The sequence below is a fragment of the Hydractinia symbiolongicarpus genome, chromosome 1 (genome assembly GCF_029227915.1).
Source record: "Hydractinia symbiolongicarpus strain clone_291-10 chromosome 1, HSymV2.1, whole genome shotgun sequence".
Classification (NCBI taxonomy): domain Eukaryota; kingdom Metazoa; phylum Cnidaria; class Hydrozoa; order Anthoathecata; family Hydractiniidae; genus Hydractinia; species Hydractinia symbiolongicarpus.
Genome location: NC_079875.1, coordinates 7,539,190 through 7,559,734, shown reverse-complemented (window position 1 = coordinate 7,559,734; position 20,545 = coordinate 7,539,190). Strand labels below are relative to the sequence as shown.

At 36.3% G+C, this 20,545-nt stretch overlaps 4 protein-coding genes across 6 annotated transcripts in view; 3 read left to right on the top strand and 1 right to left on the bottom strand.

Annotated features, from left to right (window-relative positions):
* Positions 1-5,112, bottom strand: part of LOC130635625 (elongator complex protein 1-like) — a 30,970-nt gene extending 25,858 nt beyond the window's left edge. Inside the window, exon 1 of one of the 2 annotated variants that reach the window (XM_057445022.1) lies at positions 4,977-5,112. The gene's annotated coding sequence lies outside the window, so the exon portion shown is untranslated. The remainder of the gene's footprint in view (positions 1-4,976) is intronic. The other variant, XM_057445015.1, reaches the window with a different exon arrangement.
* A 770-nt stretch (positions 5,113-5,882) lies between these two features.
* On the top strand, positions 5,883-10,640 carry LOC130635671 (zinc finger protein 862-like). The gene is made up of 3 exons (XM_057445088.1): positions 5,883-5,992; positions 6,068-6,777; positions 8,040-10,640. The coding sequence occupies exons 1-3, from the start codon at positions 5,940-5,942 to the stop codon at positions 9,416-9,418; spliced, it is 2,142 nt and encodes a 713-aa protein (XP_057301071.1). The 5' UTR covers positions 5,883-5,939; the 3' UTR covers positions 9,419-10,640.
* Positions 10,641-12,048: 1,408 nt separating this feature from the next.
* On the top strand, positions 12,049-13,276 carry LOC130635746 (uncharacterized). The gene is made up of 3 exons (XM_057445207.1): positions 12,049-12,263; positions 12,369-12,811; positions 12,969-13,276. Exons 1-3 carry the CDS (start codon positions 12,056-12,058, stop codon positions 13,230-13,232), a joined length of 915 nt encoding a protein of 304 aa, XP_057301190.1. The 5' UTR covers positions 12,049-12,055; the 3' UTR covers positions 13,233-13,276.
* Positions 13,277-15,182: 1,906 nt separating this feature from the next.
* Positions 15,183-16,935, top strand: LOC130635762 (uncharacterized). 2 transcript variants are annotated; one of them, XM_057445229.1, is made up of 5 exons: positions 15,183-15,322; positions 15,408-15,608; positions 15,724-15,825; positions 15,899-16,079; positions 16,163-16,301. In XM_057445229.1, exons 2-5 carry the CDS (start codon positions 15,534-15,536, stop codon positions 16,207-16,209), a joined length of 405 nt encoding a protein of 134 aa, XP_057301212.1. In that variant the 5' UTR covers positions 15,183-15,322; positions 15,408-15,533; the 3' UTR covers positions 16,210-16,301. The 2 variants fall into 2 exon arrangements, 1 of the variants encoding a protein (XP_057301212.1); XR_008982185.1 differs by lacking the exon at positions 15,183-15,322 and adding an exon at positions 16,802-16,935 and having other exon boundaries at positions 15,469-15,608; positions 16,163-16,715.
* Positions 16,936-20,545: the final 3,610 nt, after the last annotated feature.

Sequence of the window (20,545 nt, the reverse complement as noted above, 5' to 3'; positions counted from 1 at the left end):
TACATTTATTTCAACCTTCTTGATCTTCTCAACAATTTCGAAAGCTACCATATTTGAAGCATGCACACAATTTCTGTAAATTATGCATGCTAAGCCTAGCAACGGCATAATTTATTTGTAAAAAGTAAACAAATGCTCGATGTAAACAAATATGGAGGGAAAATCTATAAAAGTTTTTTTGAAAACAACGAAGACAAACATTGAAGATTTGGCAGATGATGAGAAGTAAAAAAACGAAATAAAGGAACCGGTAAGAAAAGTGGAAAGTAATGTGGTAATTGAATCCCTCTTGTTTTGTTTTTTTACTTTTTTATTTAGAAAAATAACTAGAGAAGAGTCAGAAAAAAGTAGGCAAGCAATGCTGCCAAAATGAATGATAAAAATCCAGCTATGCCAGCTATGACAGGAAAAACTAGTGGCATTAACATCCACGTTGCAAGGGATATGCAGCATTGTCAAGAATGTGTGTACTATTGGAAAACATTTTGAACACACTACACTTTATCTGATGATATAGTCAAGTCACCTAAAACATACACACCATGCTGTTCCCTTAGCAATAGATTCTTGATACCCTTATTATTTTCCTTGGTGCCAATTTTCAGTCAACGCGAAGAGGTAAAGGAGCATTACCAAACACCGTTTATGGAGTTTCCAAAAAAGGTTTGATAACAACTGAGATATTTTCACATGGTTCAACCAGTTCTGTGTTCGAGTGGAAGAACATCCTCTCCTTTTTATTTATAATGGGCATTTGTCACATTCATCGGTGGCCCTAATTGAGAAAGCGATGGAAGAGGAGATTACTTTACTCAAGTTAAGCCCACATGCAAGTGCTAAGTTGCAACTGTAGTATTGCCCCCCTCAAAACTGTGGAATAAGAGATTGAACAAACGGATAGCGTTGTTGGGTCCAAAAGAAACTGTATCAAAGTCAACCTTTGTCAATTTGTCAAAAGTCTGGCACAATGGATAGAAGAAGTAAAGTATGAATCAGGGTTTAGAAGTACTGGTTTTAAAGCATTAGAATATGTGGGTGGAGTTAGGTAAGCCTGAAACTGCTGATGCGCCATTATCAGAAAGCCCATCATTGTCAGTAACAGATACCTGTTGTGAGTGTGAAAGCATGGGTCCAAAATATTTACGGAGGTTCCTGTTCGAAAAAGACGAACCTATATCAGCGTTGGAGATTGACTACTGCTTAAAGCTACATGTTGGGTGCAATTCCATACCTAAATTGATTCCTAAACATCTTGATATCGACGTATTTCCAGCAAAGAATATCCTCTGCAGCATACATCGACACAGGAAGATGAGCTCTGTGGTGAAGACATGCGACACAACAACACTGGAAGACCAAGGAATTTGACAGATGCGATGAATGTAACGTAGTTAGAACAATAACAAAACTTTGCGAGGAGCAGAATCAATTTTCATCCAAGCGCATTCAAGAGGAAGCCAACCTGGCACATGTATCAACAAAAACAGTACGTCGTTGCTTACGCAAACATGGATATCATTATCGTCAAGCTCGAAAGAAAGGTCGTCACAAACGGAAAAGCTCAAGAGAGAAATGCTTCCTGTCGGAACTGATTTTTGGAAATATGAAATTGCGCTTTATATTATTTCTTAATTGACAACTGTTGTGTCAGAGAACCGAAAAAACTGATTCCTATTACAGATGCAGTGTGGACAGCAAGGTATTGCACTAACACCACATCATGATGATAAAAAGGGTTATTTGTATCTTCAAAAGTAATCCTTATTATTATTTACTTTATGGCTGATTTGCAAAACTTATGGTCCCCACCCATTTTGGATCTATCCATAGACAGATACGCAGCCTTTAAAATATGGAAATCACGGTGGGAGGACTTTACAGTCGTGACAGGATTAAGAAAAAACCCAGCGGAATTTCAATGTCCCATGCTTAGATACGCTTTCACTGAAGAAACTAGAAAAAATTATGACTCTTTAACCTTAACTGAAGAGGAAAAGAATAATTGTGGAGCTATTCTAACAGCCATGGAAACTTTCGCAAGGGGAGATGTTATATCCGACATGCTCCGGCTTGTACGGTATCATATCTCCCGCTCTGCTTATGGTCATCGGCTGGCGCAATTACTTGGAGACTCGTAAAAGAAGGACCACGAAAGGCAAGAAGGAAGGGAGTGGGGGCAAAATATCATACAATCGTGGCGTAGTTCTTTGTGAAGAAATGGAGGAAAAACTGACTGGAAACCTTTGCTGAATTTGTGAAAACGCATTTTCCAAAAACATTTTCATGTACTGTCAATCCTCAATGCCATACATTTTTGCAAGATGGAGATCCGCAACAATCTTTAAAGGCTGCAAAAGAGACAATGGCTTCCATAAATTGCACGATGTTTGGGATTCTAGCACGTTCCTCGGACCTCAATCTTACAGAAAATGTTTTTCACCTTGTACGGAAGCAGATTCGTGATGATGCCCTATAAATGCAACTGACACAAGAGAGTTACAAGCAATTTTGCCAAAGGGTAAAACGCACTATTGAAAACTTTTCTATCTACATTATAAACAAAACGATCGAGTCAATACCAAAGCGACTGAAACTTGTGGTTCAAGGAAAAGAAAGAAACGTGCCATACGCGCCATTGTCAAGAGAGCGTGACATGGCAGACCCTTTGCGATATAGGCTGTAACGTGTCTTACCAGCAGGCTTTTTATACGATTTACGGAATGTTTATAAACAGTATTTTATCAGGATCCTCCTGCAATAGCGGCGGAAACATGCCATGATGTCCAACGCGGAATATAAAACGAATTTTGTGGATTAATGCAACATCGCAGCCCTTAAAAACAGCGTCGGCATTCGTCACTGCCAACATGATTGCCGATGAAAATGAGAAAATACCGAAAAAATTGCCAACGTAATTTTGTTGTGAAATTTTTAAAAACAACAACTCATTTTCAACATCAACGAAGAAAAAAATTAACAAAGAATTAATTTTTATTTTGGCGGACTTTTAAGAACATGTGCTCATGTATATTTCATCGTACCTGTTGACGTATTATAACCTGGTTTCTACTACCATTTTTTTTGAAAAACAAACTTTTCAACTGATCGCATGTTATTTTTTGTAATATTAAAGCCTTTGTGGTGAATTTTTATATCACATTTTCTCTGGCGTAATATGAAAACTGGCATACATTTTTCTCGAGTCCCTTATCCTAAAAGAAACCAGGTCTCCACATGGGAATGCACACGGGAATGCACACAGTATTCGGCGGGTGGTTTATTTCATTTGAAACTGATAGATGGAATAATTTCCTGAATTCACGAAAATAAAATAAAAAAGTAAACATGGTGAAAAAGAAAACAGTTCTTTCGTTGAATGCATATGACAAGGTCATCAAGCTTTTTCTTTCCACTTACCCTAACAGAGAAGTGCGTAAAAGATCACGACATCCAGTTGGCTATAGCATAAAAAAGAAGACCCCAAAACTCCAACTAAAAAAATCGGCTTGTTTATCGACAGTAGCAGTGAGGATGATTCGGAACAGCAGCCCCCTGCCCTATTGCTGGACGATATCAACATCGAAGAGATCAGTGATGACAACTGGACAGACAGCAGTGACTCCGATTGAACGTGTGACATTTTTGTCAGGATTTGTGTGACAGTGATATTTGATACAGTCTTTCTATTGTGCCTTTTTGTTAGAATTACAAACAATGAAACCGTTGTTTAAATCATATTAATTTTAATACGTCGTTCTTTTTCTTCTGCTTTGTTTATTTTCAGAACTGTGACAGTCTGAAGAATAATTACACTCGATTTTCAGTAAGTTAGGTCATTATCACTAAAATTATTCACGTTACAGAAATACAGTGGTGCCATTCGATTCGTAATAATAATAATCAAAAAATTGTATATCGTATTAAAAAGAAGTCCGGAAGTTCTCTCTCCCACATGACACAGCAGGCAATAAGTCAGCCCTGCCCTCGGTTTTGTGAGGAGAGATGTTCTGCGAAGACTCTATAAATTGAGTCTCCTGTACAGTTTTGCTTCATGGTGAACTGTGCCGGTGACAAGCATTTTCGAAACATGTCACCGGCGACTTCTGTGATATACAACTTATTGAATGCCTTGACCTTCAGTTCGTAAATAGCACATGCACAACGTACTTTCTAACGAGTTCGTCTCGAAACATATAGAAAGCCAGTTAGCAGTGAACTATTAACTTAACGAAGTACACCATCGGGAAGGTACGTCAATGGGACTTGTACTCCGTTTCCATTTGTCATCGTCTTAGGAGATCAATACATTGAATTTATGTGAGGTCTGGCCCCAATACAAGGTGAATGACGAAAGTTTTTGCCAGCTGAAAAATTTTACTACAAAAAAAAAAATGCCGACACAAATCAGTTGAAATGTATCTCACGTCGGCAGTTTTATTGCCAACGTAAAAAAATTCTAATTTTAAGGGCTGACGTCGGGCCTGTAATTTATTATATTACACCGAGGGTTACAGCGTCTTATATGACATACCATACGAAGTGCTACTCTTCCTATTATGATTTAGACATTGGAAAATATACTCATTTATATACATAAATGCGCACATTAGCCAACATCGCCAGGCTCTCATGATCGAGCACGTCCGGGTTGGTGTTGGACCCTTATGAATAAGGAAGAAATTGTTGGGAAGTGTTTTAGTTGCATTTACACTTCCAAGAAATCTGACAATTTATTTATTGGAAAGGTAAAAAGACCCTTTTTTAATGCTCAGGGAGGCCTAATCACTGCCCCGGAATTGGACTGCCTTGAACAGAACTTGGGAGTTACAGATTGTATCTTTTGCGAGTCAAAAAACCCCAACATTGATGTCTTTCCGGCAAAAAATATAATTTGTGGTCCTCTTAACTAAAATTTTTTTATTGCATTGGCGTTGGGAGATAACTTAAAGGGACTGTACGGTGAAAAATATATATACCTTATATCAATTCTCCTCCACTTGTTATTAAAGAAAATCCCCTTCATTCACTTCGTATTTTATTATTATAGAAGTCTAACCTTTTTTCTTTATTGACTTTCTTCGTGAAGCATGACCTTCACTCACCATCATGGCGGGAATAAGTCTGCATTGAAAGTGAGGCTGGATAAATATGTTTGTGTATGACGTAGAGCAATTTAGAAGCAAATCATAACAAACTCATTGTATGGAATGTGAGACAAAAAGTTAACGCTGTATTTATTTATTTTTTTATATTCGTGTATATATTAGACAGTTCGTAGCTAATTTACCCCCGTATCATATATATCACATGAATTATTCATATATATATAAATAATTCATTTTTTTGTACGAGGTACACCGTTCATTCAAAAATGAAAGGCTAGCGATGAAAATTATCAACTTAGGTCCCAGGATTTTTTTTCATTACTTTGTTGACGGAAAAAAAGAAAAGGGATTCGGGACTAAATGATAAATAGCCTCAACGTGTTTTGAGCATGAGAATAGCTTTTAAAAAAAACACGCGTGAAACAAGGTCCGAAATAAGGCTTCGCGATTCGCAATTTACGAACCGTTTCTCAAAAGTAACGAGTCGATGTATGAGAAAAAATTCAAAACAACGAATCACTTCTTACGCAATTTTCTATTCTATGATTTTTTATTTACCACGATAATTACTTTTGTGTTAAAAAATGAAAGAAAATACATTCAATTGCAACATGTACACCATGTGGTCAGTTTCTTTTCAAAAGATGACATGGTTTCTACAAAGGTATCACACTTTTATCAATTGTGAATTCATAAATGAAAGAAGTAATTGGTTAACATATGAACCAGGTTAAAAAAATGTTTTTTCGAAAAAAATGATCTTTTTTTGAGTTGTTCATTCAAAGGTTGTCTATCGTATGTGAGGTGTAAATATTTTTCATTGAATATATTTAAATGATGGCTTCGTTAAAAACAGTCAGAAATTGGGAAAGAGTGACGACATTGAGGTGAGATATTTTTCGATTTTTACAGAACTCAGTTTTTAAATAACATCGTTGTTAAAACGTGCTATTTTTTCTTAGATGCCAGGTGTGTCAGCGATGGGAGAGTCGCATTAAAAACAGTACAAATTTCTCCCGCAAATGGATAGCTGGAAGTCGTAGTGTGACGAAGGATAGCGTACAAAAACATACTAACAGTCAACAACATAAGGAAGCCGTCGAGCTCAAAAAAAGAAGTGAGATGGGTGCTGAAGTATATGCTCAATCAGTGCTCACAACAACACCTATCGGAAGTGGTTTACGAAAAATGGCTGCGAGTGACAAGAAAAACCTTCGCGTCAAATTCAACACGGCCTATTATGTCGCCAAAAAAGAGCGTCCTTTCAGTGACTACCCTGATTTGCTAAAACTTCAGTTAAAGAATAATGTTCCGAAGTTTGGAGAAAGTTATAAACACGAAAGAGCTGCTGCTACTTTCACCGAACACATAGCCAAGGTGGACAAAGAAAACCTTGGTAAAACTCTAGCTAAGACACGCTACTATTCTCTCTTGAATGATGGTAGTACGGACACAGGGATTTGTGAGCAAGAATTGGTCTACGTGTTGTACTTGCACGAGGGGACAGCACTCGTTAAATTTTTAAGTATCGAGACACCTAAATGTGGAGATGCGCCTGGTATTCTAGAGGCGATTGACAGTGCTTTCCAGCGTATTGGCATATTGAATTTCAACCAAAGACTTGTTGGTTTTAATGCAGACGGCGCTAGTGTAAATATGGGAAGAAAAAAAGGTGAGGAAATCACGTTCTTACTAGCCTATTTCATCGACGCAAACTTACTGCGTTCTTGTCACGAAAACACGTCTGAATAATTTCTCATCATGGTCAAACAATGTTTTGAGAACGTTTCGTAAACATGCTGCATGAATTTTGTCTTCTTTTTCTTCAGAATTAATAAACAACACGTGCCTGACTTAACTATTACGACATCAATTTAAAAATAATCTTTTTTCTTAATACCCATTGTGTCACTCTCCTTCAGCAAATATTACTGTTTGCGAATCTTTGCGAATCTTTTCTTCGCCCACTTTGCCGTCACACGGCAAGCACTTCTCCATGGAGTGCAAGGCTCTTCTACGCGTTTCCAAATTTTCTTCTTCTTTATTCTTTTATCTTCTGTTCACAATAATCCTTCAGATATTCGGCTATCCGTTTCACTTCTTCATCTGTTCCGTTCTTTATCGATCCAATGTTTCCTCCTTTTCTTCCTACTACTTTCTCCACTTCCTCGCATTCCAGCACGTGTTCAGTTGTTTCCTCTGTCGCTTTACATCCTTTGCACCTCCTTTCTACTCCTCCAAGATTTCTTCCTATATCCCACATTTCTAACCTCGTTCTTAACACCATCATCGCTTCCCTGACTCCCAATCTACCAGTGTATAATAATAAATCTAAAAGACCAATACTCCAAACAATAAATCAATGTATCTCACAAATAGTGACTAATAATGACCATCAGTGTCCAGTGAATGTACTTCTGTTCCTGCTTTCACTACACTCTATCAACTCTCAGCCCGTTTCTATACCACAATCAATCAATGTTTCAACCACAACCACAATAACCACTGTTCGTTAACTCAGTGCAGTCACTACTTCCACTGTACAATGTTACTCATCAATGTTCAATAAATAAATGTTCAGCTCAAATCTCTCATGAATATTTTCGTATGAATATGTTTTTGTTTTAACATTTTGTTGTTGTTTTTTAAACATGTCGAAAATATTCTGTTACTACATAATAAAGAATATACTCCACGGGGAAGAGCTTTGGAATGTTGTTTAATGTTTTTAAATGTTCAAGAATTTTTCACCTGTTCGAGATTGATCTGGCGGCCACTTAATCATTATCAGTGTTCGCTACACCACTCAACTTAGGGCCCAGGTTCTTTGATAGCTTATATGTTGTTTTGACTGCTGAAACGTCCCGGAAAGGGGTATTATTAACTAAATAATAACCAGTTGATAATTAGTTTCAATCATGTTTCTTTTTTAAGGAGTTGGAGCATTAATCAAGGAAACTGCGCCCTGGGTCGAGGTTGTGCATTGTTTCAATCATCGCATTGAACTTGCTATCAAGGATGCGTTTAACACTGTCAAAGCATTTCACGATGTCGACGAGCTTCTACTGAAGCTTTATTACTTATATCAGAAAAGTCCCAAAAGGCTTCAGGGACTCAGAAACTTCTCTGAAGCATTCGATGAAACAATTCCGAAGCCTGCTAAAGCATGCGGTACTCGTTGGATAGACCATAAGTTCAAAGCGATGGTATGTGCTCTTCAAAACTACGGTGTGTATATGACCCACGTAGAGGAATTAGCTATCACAGATTCACAGCCTGAAAAACGTGCTGAGCTCAAAGGTTTTTTGAAAAAATGGAAAGAGGCTGCCATTCCATTCAATATGGCTATTTACTTAGATATACTATCCCCGATACGTCGTTTGTCTTTGAGCATGCAGTCTGACGAGCACGATCCTGTCAAACAAGTTCGGCGTATCCAGGAATTTACTGCGACCATGGCCAAATTGAAAATAATTTTATTAGATACCCTGGACGGAAGTAGTGATATAATGAAACATCACAAGCGCTTCACAGATGAGGTTATTAATGACGAAGATGGAAGTGCAACGTACCAAAACATTAAGCTTTTCCGATACGATATAGTAAACAGCAGCGCTGAGACGAAATATCATGATCTTATCGTTCGTCTCGCTGACAGCATGGAAGAGAGGTTCGAAAATTTGTCAACATCGACCATCTTCAAAAATATCGTCTGTTTACTTGATGTTTCAACATGGCCAACTACTGTCACTCCTACTTTCGGGGAAGATCGCATTGATGAAATTCTTTTGGATTTCGAAAAGCTGTTGGAAAACAACGGATGTAACGTAGGCGAAGTAAAAAAAGAATGGATCTCTTTACAATCTCACATCATCCCTATTGTGATTAATAATCCTCGAGAGTACTACTTGAAAGTATGGAAGAGGGTTTTCACAAACGAACACATTCGTAAGGATTGTGAAAACATCCTTCACATCATTGAAATATTGCTTTGTACCCCATTCACGAATGCCAAAGTGGAGCGAGGCTTCTCCAGGATGGCGAGGGTGAAAAGTGATTTTCGAAGCCATCTCAGCAGGGACATGCTCGACGCTTGTTTGCGAATAAATGAGGATGGTCCAGATATTTGTAATTTTGACCCTGATCCAGTCATTGATCATTGGTATACGGAAAAAGTGCAACGACTTGGATCATCGTCGCACAAGTATCCTAAAAAGAGAAAATCTACAACTACAACAAGCGATAGAGTGCAGGTTGATGACTTAGCCTCACTTGCACTCTCTGATATCGACTCTGATGAAGATGAAGCATGAAATCATTTTGTACATTTATTTAAAAACATTAAAATAAAAAACGTAACTGTTCGTTATAATTTTTCGTATCAAAACAAATCATTCTTGAGGTATTTATATTGCACAATTGTAAATCAAAATTTGGCTGTAGACAAGAAAGTTAAGGCTGATAGTGTCACATTACGTTGTCGCTAAAAGCTATCGTGTTTGGGGTTCACGATTTAAAACGTCCCCCACTTGTCTATTCTAAAAGTAACGTGTGCAAAAACAGAAAATAGCGAATCGTAACCGTAAGAACGACTCGTGATTTCTAAAAAATTTTCGCCTGCGGCGCGCTATTTTTCACGGATCACTTATAAATTTTTATTTCGGACCCTGTGAAAGGGATATTTCTTTTGGTAGCAAGTTAGCGGGTTCGAAGGTTCTTTATATTTTTACAAATATGTCTTGTGCTGCTTATGGCTGTGATAACAAAAAAATAAAAAATAAAGACAAAACCTTTTTCAGCTTGCCTAAGGACCCGCTAGTAAAAAAAGCTTGGATTGCTGCAATAGGGACTAAAGATCTTCCCATTCAAATTTTTGTTTGCTCGGATCATTTCGACGAAAGTTGTTATGATCCAAGTTGGGACCATCAGGTCAAAGAGTTTTATAACGATCGTCCTTGTAAACGAAGACTTTTGCCAAAATCCATACCCACTATATTTACTCACAAGCGTCCTTCTAAGGAACGCGCGACTTCAAAATCGAGAGCTGAAAAAAAACAATCAAAAGAGGTTAGCCTAATATATATTGAAATATGTTTTTTCATCGCTGCTCTGCTCATAATTCCCCCATTACTTTACATCTGAAATACTTAGTAAATATACCTCATTCCAAGTGCTCTTGTTTTCAATTGCTGCAAAACATAGGCAAGAAAACTTAATTAATTTAAGTGAATTGGTAACGGGATTACTGCATCTATTAACATTTATTTTTGTAGTTAGTGGAAGTAGCGTTGGTTGAGGAGCTTCCGCAATCCTCCTCCGAGTCTTACGACAACCTCGCATATCCAGACTGTGAATTTGAAGTTGTAAGAAACTTGTCAATTGGTGTACAAGCTGTACCTAAAACACATACAAGGTGGACACAGTACAAGCATGCAACTTTTAGGAATGCATCGACACAAACATCTACCTGTATAGCAGATGCACAAACACAAACTGTGGTCGCTGTTCCAATAGCAATAGATGCTTCCTGCCAAACAGAGCTAGAAATTTGTTCGGACGATGGTACGTTTTTCTCTCTACTCGTATATGGGGAAATTTTTTTTTTTGGGTATACATAATGACATGAATTGTTCTATTTTTTTCAGATTCTGATTGTACGGATGAATCAGTGGATACCGATTTGGACGATGAGCTACATGGAGACATAGCACCTGCAGTTTTAAATAGTACATTCAACATGTTACATAAAGGTAATTTTCGTAAGACTATTTTGGCAACAAAATAATCCCTAATGAATAAGAAAAGGTACAGGCACAGGCACTATATAGGCACATTTTCTAATATTAGGTGACATTGGCAATACACTCGAGCTACTTGGGCTATCTAACTTAGTCGACACAAATACATCAGAAGTTCAAAATGCAGGTGTAAACGAGGAATCCGATGTAGAAGAAGATTGTATTTCCGATGGTGACAATGAAAGTGATGATGAATGGCTCGTAAAATCTGTGGAGAGGTAATAATCTTATGTTATGTCAATGATCACCTTTGGGAAAAACTAGAAAATGCTAATGATTGTGAATTCACACTTTTATATTCCAGAACTGATAAAAGCGACCCTAACTACTCTCTGACGCATGATATAGAAGAAGAAGAAGAAGAAGAAGAAGAAGAAGAAGAAGAAGGAGAAGAAAAAGCGGAGGATGAAGAAGATGAATTAGAAAGTATTGAAAATAAATGTGTCCATCCTTCTAAACAAAAAACATACCTTGTATATGAGTCGTGTATTAAAGAATTGCTACGATATTGTTCCAAGTGTGGTTCAGTTGTCGATCAACAAAACGTCAGCATAATTCAAAACACTGGAAGTCAATTAATGTGCGACATGACATGTTTAAAGGGTAAGACTAATTGTATAATTAAATCATTCAACCTCGTTCCCAGAGCGAATATAAATAACTAGTAGTACTCCATCTTTAGGTTGTCATTACGTTTGGTCAAGTCAACCAAAAGTTAATCATACGAAAGGTGCTGGTAATATTCATCTAACAGCAGCAATCGAATTGGCTGGTATTACGTTTAATAAGATGCTGAAATTTTGTAATATTTTGAATCTTCAATTTATATCAAAATCAACCTACTATCAACACAGGGGAGACTTTGTTTACCCTGAGATAGATCATGCGTGGCGCAAGGAAAAAGAGATGTTGGCCAAAGATATTTTAATAACAAATCGACAGTTGGCACTTGCTGTGGACGGTCAATGTGACAGGTCACAATGCCACCTACAGCACGGTATCAGCAATGGATTGCGAGACAAACAAAGTATTGAACTTCAAGATAGTGCATGTCAAGGTAATTACTTTTAATGAAACTTTGACTTCAATGACCAGTAAATCGATTTATTTATTTCGTTATATTCACAATAGGAGACTGGTACATCACAATCCATGGAAAAGGAAGGTTTTATTCGCTGTATTGAAGAAATACAAGAAGATATGAAGCTTTCCATACGTGTCATATCTACTGATCGGCACGCTTCGATAAAAAAGCTGATGCGATGTGACCCAAGGTTCAACAATATTATCCATCAATTTGATCCTTGGCACATTGGGAAGGGAATGCTCAAAAAGTTAATCAAGGCATCGAAAAAAAAGGGTAAATAAATCCTCTCTTTAAAACCATAAAATTTATCTTTACAATATAAATACAACAGTTAGCATTATTTGTTGAGGCATTTAATTCGTGTTGTGTTATTTTCAGACATGAAAATTCTTGCTAGTTGGGCGCCTGCAGTTGTTAATCACCTTTATTGGTCGATTCACAACTGTCATGGTAACGGAAAGGAGTTGGTTGAGAGATTCACCTCTATCATTCACCATTCAGTCAATCGCCATACATTCCATCACAATAAAATATATAAAAAATGCGAACATCCGGAATTGACTGAAGATGAAAACAACAGAAAACAGTGGCTTGTGATGGGGTCTGAGGCCCACTCCAAGTTGGTGAAAGTTGTCACGCAACCTAGTCTTGTTAAAGATATGGAAAAGCTGACGGAACAACTCCATACCACTCTCCTGGAAGTTTTTCATTCCTTGAAAATACGATATCTCCCTAAGTCCATATTTTTCAAAATGGAGAAGATGTTGGCTGGAACACAGCTTTCCATTTTGGATCACAACCACAACGTCGACAGAGAACAGGTAACTATCATTTCATAGACAAACAGCGTTATTTAAACGATGTAACAGAAAAATGTTCTCAACCTCGTACCAGCGCAGGCAAGAAGCGCTGGGTACGGGATCGCACATGTTCTTATATAATTTGTTCGTAATGTCAGTAAGTCTTTTTCTTATTTAGAAATCCAAAGTCGACGAGGAAGGCGTAGAAACCCCTCTTTTCAAGGTGGCATACTCAAAGCCCAACAAACGATTTGTGGCAAAGGTTGTGAAAGTCGATAAAGACTATAGTTACCTATCGCATATTACAAGGAAAATATTGAAACGAGCTGAAGTCAAAAGGAAAGCTTCGAAACGAAGTCTGCTGAAGCGTCAACTCCCATTGAAAATTGACGACTTTCCCGGTCGTGAAGAGCAACTAAGGCAGTCCAAAGAGCGTCCTTGAGTAGGACAACCCAATAAAAATGAGGGTGTTGAGTAATGCATTCTTGTTCTAAAATGAAAAAATATCATTTGAGGTTTACGTTAGATTATGTCAGAGGCTTGGTGAAGAATTGTACAGCATAAATATATATATTATAGAAAAAAGTGCACTACCGTTGAGATGAAAGTATTTTATCGCATCCACATCAACACAGCATAGACATTCTTTGCCCGTCGGCATTCTCTCGCAATTCCCACATCGGCACCATTCATTAACAGGTTTATTCATCCTAGAATTTTCGCATGGAAGTACTTGGTCATTGCCGTCGTCGTTATATACAGGCCTCGGCTGTGCCGCTATTTCTGCCTCTGACCTTTCTGGTTCGTACTGAAATCCAATAACAGTAAAGTTCGAAGACATTTTATTTACGTTACGAAATATAAAATCGTTTTCTCATGCAATAAAAACTTATTTGCTTCCTACTAAAAAACTTACATTGCATTGCTGGGGGGTGTTCTCTATATTTCGCTCGCTCTGTCTTTCTTTCTGAATTGCTTTACGTCACATGCATAATTACGCATGTTAATGTTTTAACCCAGTCTTTTTTGCGCACATTCACACAAAGAGAATGAAGCCATGCTTCAACATGTTTGATTGATTTTTGCAGATATGAATGATATGAGAAACTTTTATGGAAAAAGAAATATATTTTCGTGAGTTATTTTTTATAACTTGAAATATGCAAACAACTTTATTTTTACCGTACAGTCCCTTTAATATTTAGAATTCTAGTGTGGGTCCCATAGAAAATGGGAAAAATACATAGTTAAGTCTGGTGATGTCTGTTGAAATATGAAAAAATATGAAGAAACAGCACCAACACAACACAACACACATAATTTATTAGAAAATATTGTATGATATTGAGAAACAGTTGTGTAAATAGAAACAGATGTGTAAATACAGATGTGTAAATAATTACACAGTTACAAAAATAAAAATTGTGCCATTTTTTTTCTCCAAAGGACAGATGTTCAAGTACCCATTGCAAAATATCGTACCCATGTTTTTTAAAAATATCATATAGTCAGATTGCCGAATCATTACGCATCTGTAATCATTATGCAACTCATTCGAGTGTATTTTTCGTCGAAATGAACATAGAAACAGCAACAAAAAGAAGGCATTTATAAACTTAAGACATACCTTAAACTCTTTTAATAACTTAAATAGTTCATATTTCAATAAAACTTAAAAAAAACAAGTTATATAATGTGGTAGTCAAAGCAGCCAATATCAACTTTATCGCGACATCTTGAAACTTTGTTCTACCATCTTTGCACATGGGTAGAAATCTCATGCGGTCGCCGCTAATTGACCCTGGGTCCACAAACCTCTTGCTAATCATTATTTTAGGTAAATTTTCCGTCTAGTATTCGTAAAAAAGTGTGCGTAATGAATTGTGAGCAATATGATCACTAGCACTTTATTTGTTACGCATTTCTTGTACTTTATGATCAGCATGCAAAACTAGAAATACTTCATCAGAGAGAAACTTATGACTCATGAATTTAGATTAAACTCCAACTTAGCTCAACCAAGCAGCACTGTATTCGTTACGCATTCTTTACACACGCTCGCTCTCAACACTAGAAATAATTATCAAAAGAGAAACCTATGACCTATGATTTTAGAATAAAATCCCACTTAGTTTATTTTAAATAGCCAATCAAAACAGCACTGGTGTGTACTTATAGAAACTATTTAAGTATTTTTTTCTTTTCCTTTTCTTCTTCTATGAACAAACAATGTGCAACAAACATGGGTAAAAAAAGAGTTGGTAGTCGAAAGTTGCCGAAAAAATTTACGAATGCATGGACAGAAAAGGACGTTCAGGATGCTTTGCACGAATTTGATTCAGTTCCTGGATCATCAGTTCGTGGTATTGCAAAGCGCTACAAAATAAACAAGGCCACGATACGCTTCCGTTTAAGAAAACGGCGCGAAGGTGTTGAGCTTGGGAAAGCTGGTAGAAAATGCTTCTTTGATGTTGAAACGGAAAAATCTCAGTTGTGTGCAACCTTGGGTTTAGCCCCATAATGTCCCACAATGTAAATATATAGAATCCTACAAGTTGAACTAAACTGCTGTGTATATGGAGCCGTGCAATTAAATAAATTTTTATTTTTTTTCCAGGACTTAGTCGGCCATTACATTTCTGTTAATAATATAAACGCAGTTCAGTTTGAAGGTGGGAAGCCAGGATTTACCTGGTTACGAAGTTTTATGTGAAGGAACAGACTGTCGCATAAAAAAGCAGAGATGATAAGCACTGCCAGAAAATCCAATACATCTAATCCGTTTATCATATATGACTTCTACGATCAACTTGAGAAGGTAACCAAACACCTTTATTTTTATAACAGGACCATATTGATTTTTCAATCCTTTATAAAAAGATAACCGCACAAGATATATGTCATCATAAGAATTCCCTCATTTTATTTTATAGATATTTGAGCAATATCCAACTTTGAACGCATCACGCATTTGGAATTGTTATGAGAGTGGCTTTCCCACAGATCCCTCTAAAGGAAGAGTTGTCTCCGTAAATGTATATCATCATTTGTCAGCATAAGATGTTATATAATATAAGTTTTTACACTTAACACTTTCGCGTTTTTCAGGGTCAACGCGCACTGAAACTTCGTTTCGGGGCGGGACGTGAGAACATCACAGCCCTTGGTTTTTGTAGTGCTGCTGGGGTTGTTTTGGATCCCTTGATAATATTTAGAGGCAAGAATATGCAATCTAGTTGGTTTGGAGATATGGCGCTGCCTAACACATATTACGGAAAGTCCGAGAATGGTATATAACTTTACCGCATATATTTTATCTAAACAGAGAAATTTACATAACATATTTACATATTTCTGCTTACCTTACATTAGGGTGGATGGACTCTGAAGTATTTGCAACCATTTTGCGGATACAGTGACTGACAGACCACTTCTACTGCTGTTATATGGATATCTTACCCATATCTCCATCCAGGTTATATCCCGCGCACCGGCTGAAAATATTATTATACCTAAGTTCCCGCCACACGTAATGGATGTTATGCAGCCATTGGATGTTGCTTGCTTTGGACCACTTAAGCGTCTTTGGGAGAAACTTCTCCAAGAACGTGTCAATACGTTCGGTCCAAAACATCAAATGACCAAATCTGATTTTGTTAATCAGTTGTGCAAAATATGGAACGATGGAATGCACAAAGAAAATGTAATCAGTGGCCTCGAATCAACAGGTAAACTTAAATAATAATGTTGATTATGCTCAAGTAATTTTTACACTTAATAACTTGAAATAAATTTGATTTGCAGGAATATGGCCAATTGATAGGTCAGAATATCCTAAACATCGGTTGGATCAAAGACTTGTGGCAAAGTATGAGGAGTGGAAGAAAACTGGGAACAAGCTTGATTGGGATAAGCTTGCGGAAGAGTGAGTATAAATACCAACGTTATAAATTTTTTCTTTAAGCATATTTTCAATAATTATATACTTTAATTTTAAAAATTTACATAAAGGAACGTTGATCAAGCAATTTGTGGAACAAACGAAGCTCTTGACGCTGTCCCAACTCCTGCTACACCAACAACTGATGTGGAAGCTGTTATTGTTATATCTTCCGCCACACCAAACTTAAATCAGGTTAACTTTCCTCCTGTGCAGTCGTTTTCCACTCCTGTGTCTAGTGCACCAGTAGCTAACAGTACGAAAGAAAAGTACCCTGTCTTCGAGTGCCGAAAATTCCGATTCAAGCTTTTTGACAAAATACCTCGGAGATTATCCGTACTAGGCTCCGTCTGGTTTTTACTGGATACCAAATGGATGGAAGGTAGAACACATTGGAAACGTTTCAACTTCGAGGACGAAGAGTGGTGGCAGCCCAAAAAACAAAAGTTTCGAGGAGCTGTATCTAGACAAAATAAAGGGGCCTGTTAACAAGCCTAAGGTAAAAAGGATGAAACTTGATCTACGCAGGAAGGTCATTACTCAAGTAGACCTACTTGAAGAGCTCCAGAGGAAGAAAAAGGAAAAAGAAGAGAGAGAGAAGCGAAAAATTGAAAGAGCCAACCTAAGGGCCAACAAAAATGCCAACATGACATGAGATGCCTATCAAACCAACCATCAAAAAAAAAGAAGAAACAGCAAGGGACACTTGTTCCTTCGGTTTGTAATTTCTGCTCTTGAAAATTCTGAGACAGAATTTAAAAACCTTTGAAGGGTATCCATTCCTTCCAAGAATAGTCTTCAACTGAGATATTTCTACATTTTTTTTAGGAAAGATTACCTTACAAATTAGAACACGTTTGCACCGTTTGTTTAAGCAGAACAGTTTCTGCTTAAACAAACGGTGCAAACGTGCACATTGTAATGTTAAACTTATATTTTTTTCTAAGAGGAGGCCACGTAGCTGCTTTGCCTTTAAGGACAGAATACCCGAATCGTTACGCTCCGGACTCGTTTACTGTTTTAAGTGTAGTGGCTGCAACGCCACTTATTATGGCAAAACAAAACGTCATTTTAAAGTCCGTATGTCTGAGCATTTAGATATTTCTGCACTTACAGGTAAACGCGTTAAACTTGGTCCCCAGGCCAGTGCCGTTCTCGAACATTTAATGTTTTGTAATTACTCTCCAGCATCGTTTCACAACTTCTCAGTACTTGCGGAAGAGTCTAAAGATTTTAAACTTACTCTGATGGAGAGCTTATTAATTGAGCGTGACTGTCCCATTTTAAATAACATGGTAAAATCTATGCCTTTAGAATTATTATAATAGCTCTATTTTCTTCCTATTATATCCTTTTATGTTTAGTATTTTATCTCTAACTTGTAAAATAAAATTTAGAAGCAGTGTGAACATGCCAACCTGGGCGTTGGCGAAAGCTTGCTGAAAGATATATTTGGATATGTCGTAGATTTTGTCGTTCTTATTTTTTAATATCTTAAAAAACTGCTCTACTAACTTAATAAGAGTTCAAAAATTTATTTTTTTCAAATTACAGGAGTTAATCATCTGCCAAACGTCTCAAAATAAAGCTTTAATAGCAAGCCTTTCAAATTTATTAATTATATCTTGATTTCTTGCGCAAAAAGCTGTTATGAGTCTTTAAATTTTCCATCCACACAATCTCCTCCCATTACTTTAGGTTTCTTATCACATTCGGCGATAAGAAACAATCTCGCTGCCTCTTTTAAAAGTGTCTCGTCCTTTGGTAAATGTTCGTTACGTTCGTGAACTTTTAGTGTGGGTGTGGTGTGGATTTAAATAGAGGACTGGTTATTCTTATCACTGGTACGATAGTAATGAGATAAATTTGATGATGTTTTTACAATACGATAAATTGTAAGTAGAAAAAACGCTGCAGAATAAATTAAAAAATTTTAAAAAAGTGCAGAATGTTTACCTTATCTGACTATATATTCTAACAAAAATTTCAAAAAAATTAAGTAGATCTGCAAGGACTAACGTCTTATGCAATTTCCAATCATTGGTGAAAATAAAATACCAAATAATGACAAACATTTCTAATTAACACTTATTAACACTTGGATGGAACAGCAGATAAGATTAAAAAATGAGTGATAAAAATGAGTTGTATAAAATAGATAAAGATATGTATAATAGAAGAAACAAAAATAACAGATTTAGAAAATTTGACTTGAAAAAACTTATGAGGTATGAATATTTCTGAACTATGGGAAAATGTTGGTGCATTCCATTATCCTATAGTGTATACATGTCTAACTCCAGACACTTTTTTCCCGTTCTTATTTATCTTTCACAAAAACACCTATCAAAGGCCTATGTTGTGTTGTGTATGAAGTTAGATATTGTTAGATCAATGAGACAACAATTTAATTACAACTGGCCCAAAGAATAAAATTAATAAAGTCAAATTCTATTGTGTTATGACGTGAGTGACGTATTACTACTGTAATTGACAAAATTTTATTGCAACACTGGTGCATGTGAAGGAGTCCACAGACAGAGTTATTGTTTTTCCAACCTGTGTTGGACATACAGAGTACAGAGATTATGAATGTTTTCCATAACAATCACAAAATTCTGACTACAGTCAAAATACATGCATATTTAGCTTATCTATCAGTCAAACAATGTTAGCCCATATAAACCACTGAATTATTAAGCTGAGAAAAACACAAGAAAATGATAAAGATACTAATTCCTCACATCAAATGAATTCAAGAAGAACTAAAAGCTCCAAAGAAACCATGATTGTTAGTTTGTGATGTCTTCAAAGGGCAATGGACCAAGAGGGTGAAAAAAGTTGTCAAAGAATCAAATGGTAAAACGGTTTCTGTGTTAAATAAATGGACAAATTACTTCCGGTTACTCGATCTGACTGTCAACAAAAGCAGTAAATATTTATCTTGTGTATCTCTGTGGTGAAACTGCATCATGCAAAATAGTCCGTCAAGTACTACAACTATGCAAGAGGTGGACCTCAACTTAAAAACAATAGATGGAAAGAAGTCTCATATAATTGCTTATCTAGAAAAAAAATCAATTCAGACCTTTTTTCTTTGTTGTTATTGTTTTAAATTAAATTATTATAATAATACCATGACCAACAAAAGAAAGAAAATTAATAAAAAGTGAGTATTACTGATGTCGTTAATTCACTTTTCAGAGTTCATAAATATTTTCTCTGTTATATTGATATTTTTTTGCAATGTAATTAGTTTCTCTAAAAAACAATGGTCTGTTATAAAAGTAATTATTTATGCCAGCTCTGCGTATGTGAAAGCTAACATTCGAACTGTATTGTAATTTTATTATTTTACTTTTGTTGTTGTTGTTGGCTGCTTTTTACTTCTCCTCAGCTTGTAAACTAATTTTTTGTGACTGACCCATGAGCTAAATATCTGATCCTACAAAATAATAAAATTTAAAGACTAACTACCCCTATTTTGTCTCAATTTCTCAGATAAGTCGCTTATAGAAAAAACAACTTAGGCTGCAGTGGATCTTATAGTTCACATTATCCTTTCGCATTATACATTTACATTCTGGTTTCTGCAGATTTTTAATTGTAGCGTTCTTGTGTTTTATTGATAGGTTGAAATAGTGACTAATTAAGAATGCATACCATTTCTTGAATAAAACTATTAAAGAGCTACAAAAAGCACCCACTAAAAAAATTACGAGTGCTATGGTATGTGAAAAATCTCACTTGTAAACAAAATTTGTGATGTAAATATTTGCAAGTGTGATTCACACTTAACTATTTTTGTTTAGCTC

Bases quoted from the DNA above. Each gene is read 5' to 3' on its own strand.
- LOC130635746 (XM_057445207.1), top strand. From the start codon at position 12,056: ATGGAAAAGGAAGGTTTTATTCGCTGTATTGAAGAAATACAAGAAGAT. The intron at 12,264-12,368 runs GTAAATAAATCC...TGTTATTTTCAG, and splicing joins CAAGGCATCGAAAAAAAAGG to ACATGAAAATTCTTGCTAGT. The intron at 12,812-12,968 runs GTAACTATCATT...TTTCTTATTTAG, and splicing joins ACAACGTCGACAGAGAACAG to AAATCCAAAGTCGACGAGGA.
- LOC130635762 (XM_057445229.1), top strand. From the start codon at position 15,534: ATGATAAGCACTGCCAGAAAATCCAATACATCTAATCCGTTTATCATA. The intron at 15,609-15,723 runs GTAACCAAACAC...TTTATTTTATAG, and splicing joins TCTACGATCAACTTGAGAAG to ATATTTGAGCAATATCCAAC. The intron at 16,080-16,162 runs GTATATAACTTT...ACCTTACATTAG, and splicing joins TTACGGAAAGTCCGAGAATG to GGTGGATGGACTCTGAAGTA.
- LOC130635671 (XM_057445088.1), top strand. From the start codon at position 5,940: ATGATGGCTTCGTTAAAAACAGTCAGAAATTGGGAAAGAGTGACGACA. The intron at 5,993-6,067 runs GTGAGATATTTT...ATTTTTTCTTAG, and splicing joins GAAAGAGTGACGACATTGAG to ATGCCAGGTGTGTCAGCGAT. The intron at 6,778-8,039 runs GTGAGGAAATCA...TTCTTTTTTAAG, and splicing joins AAATATGGGAAGAAAAAAAG to GAGTTGGAGCATTAATCAAG.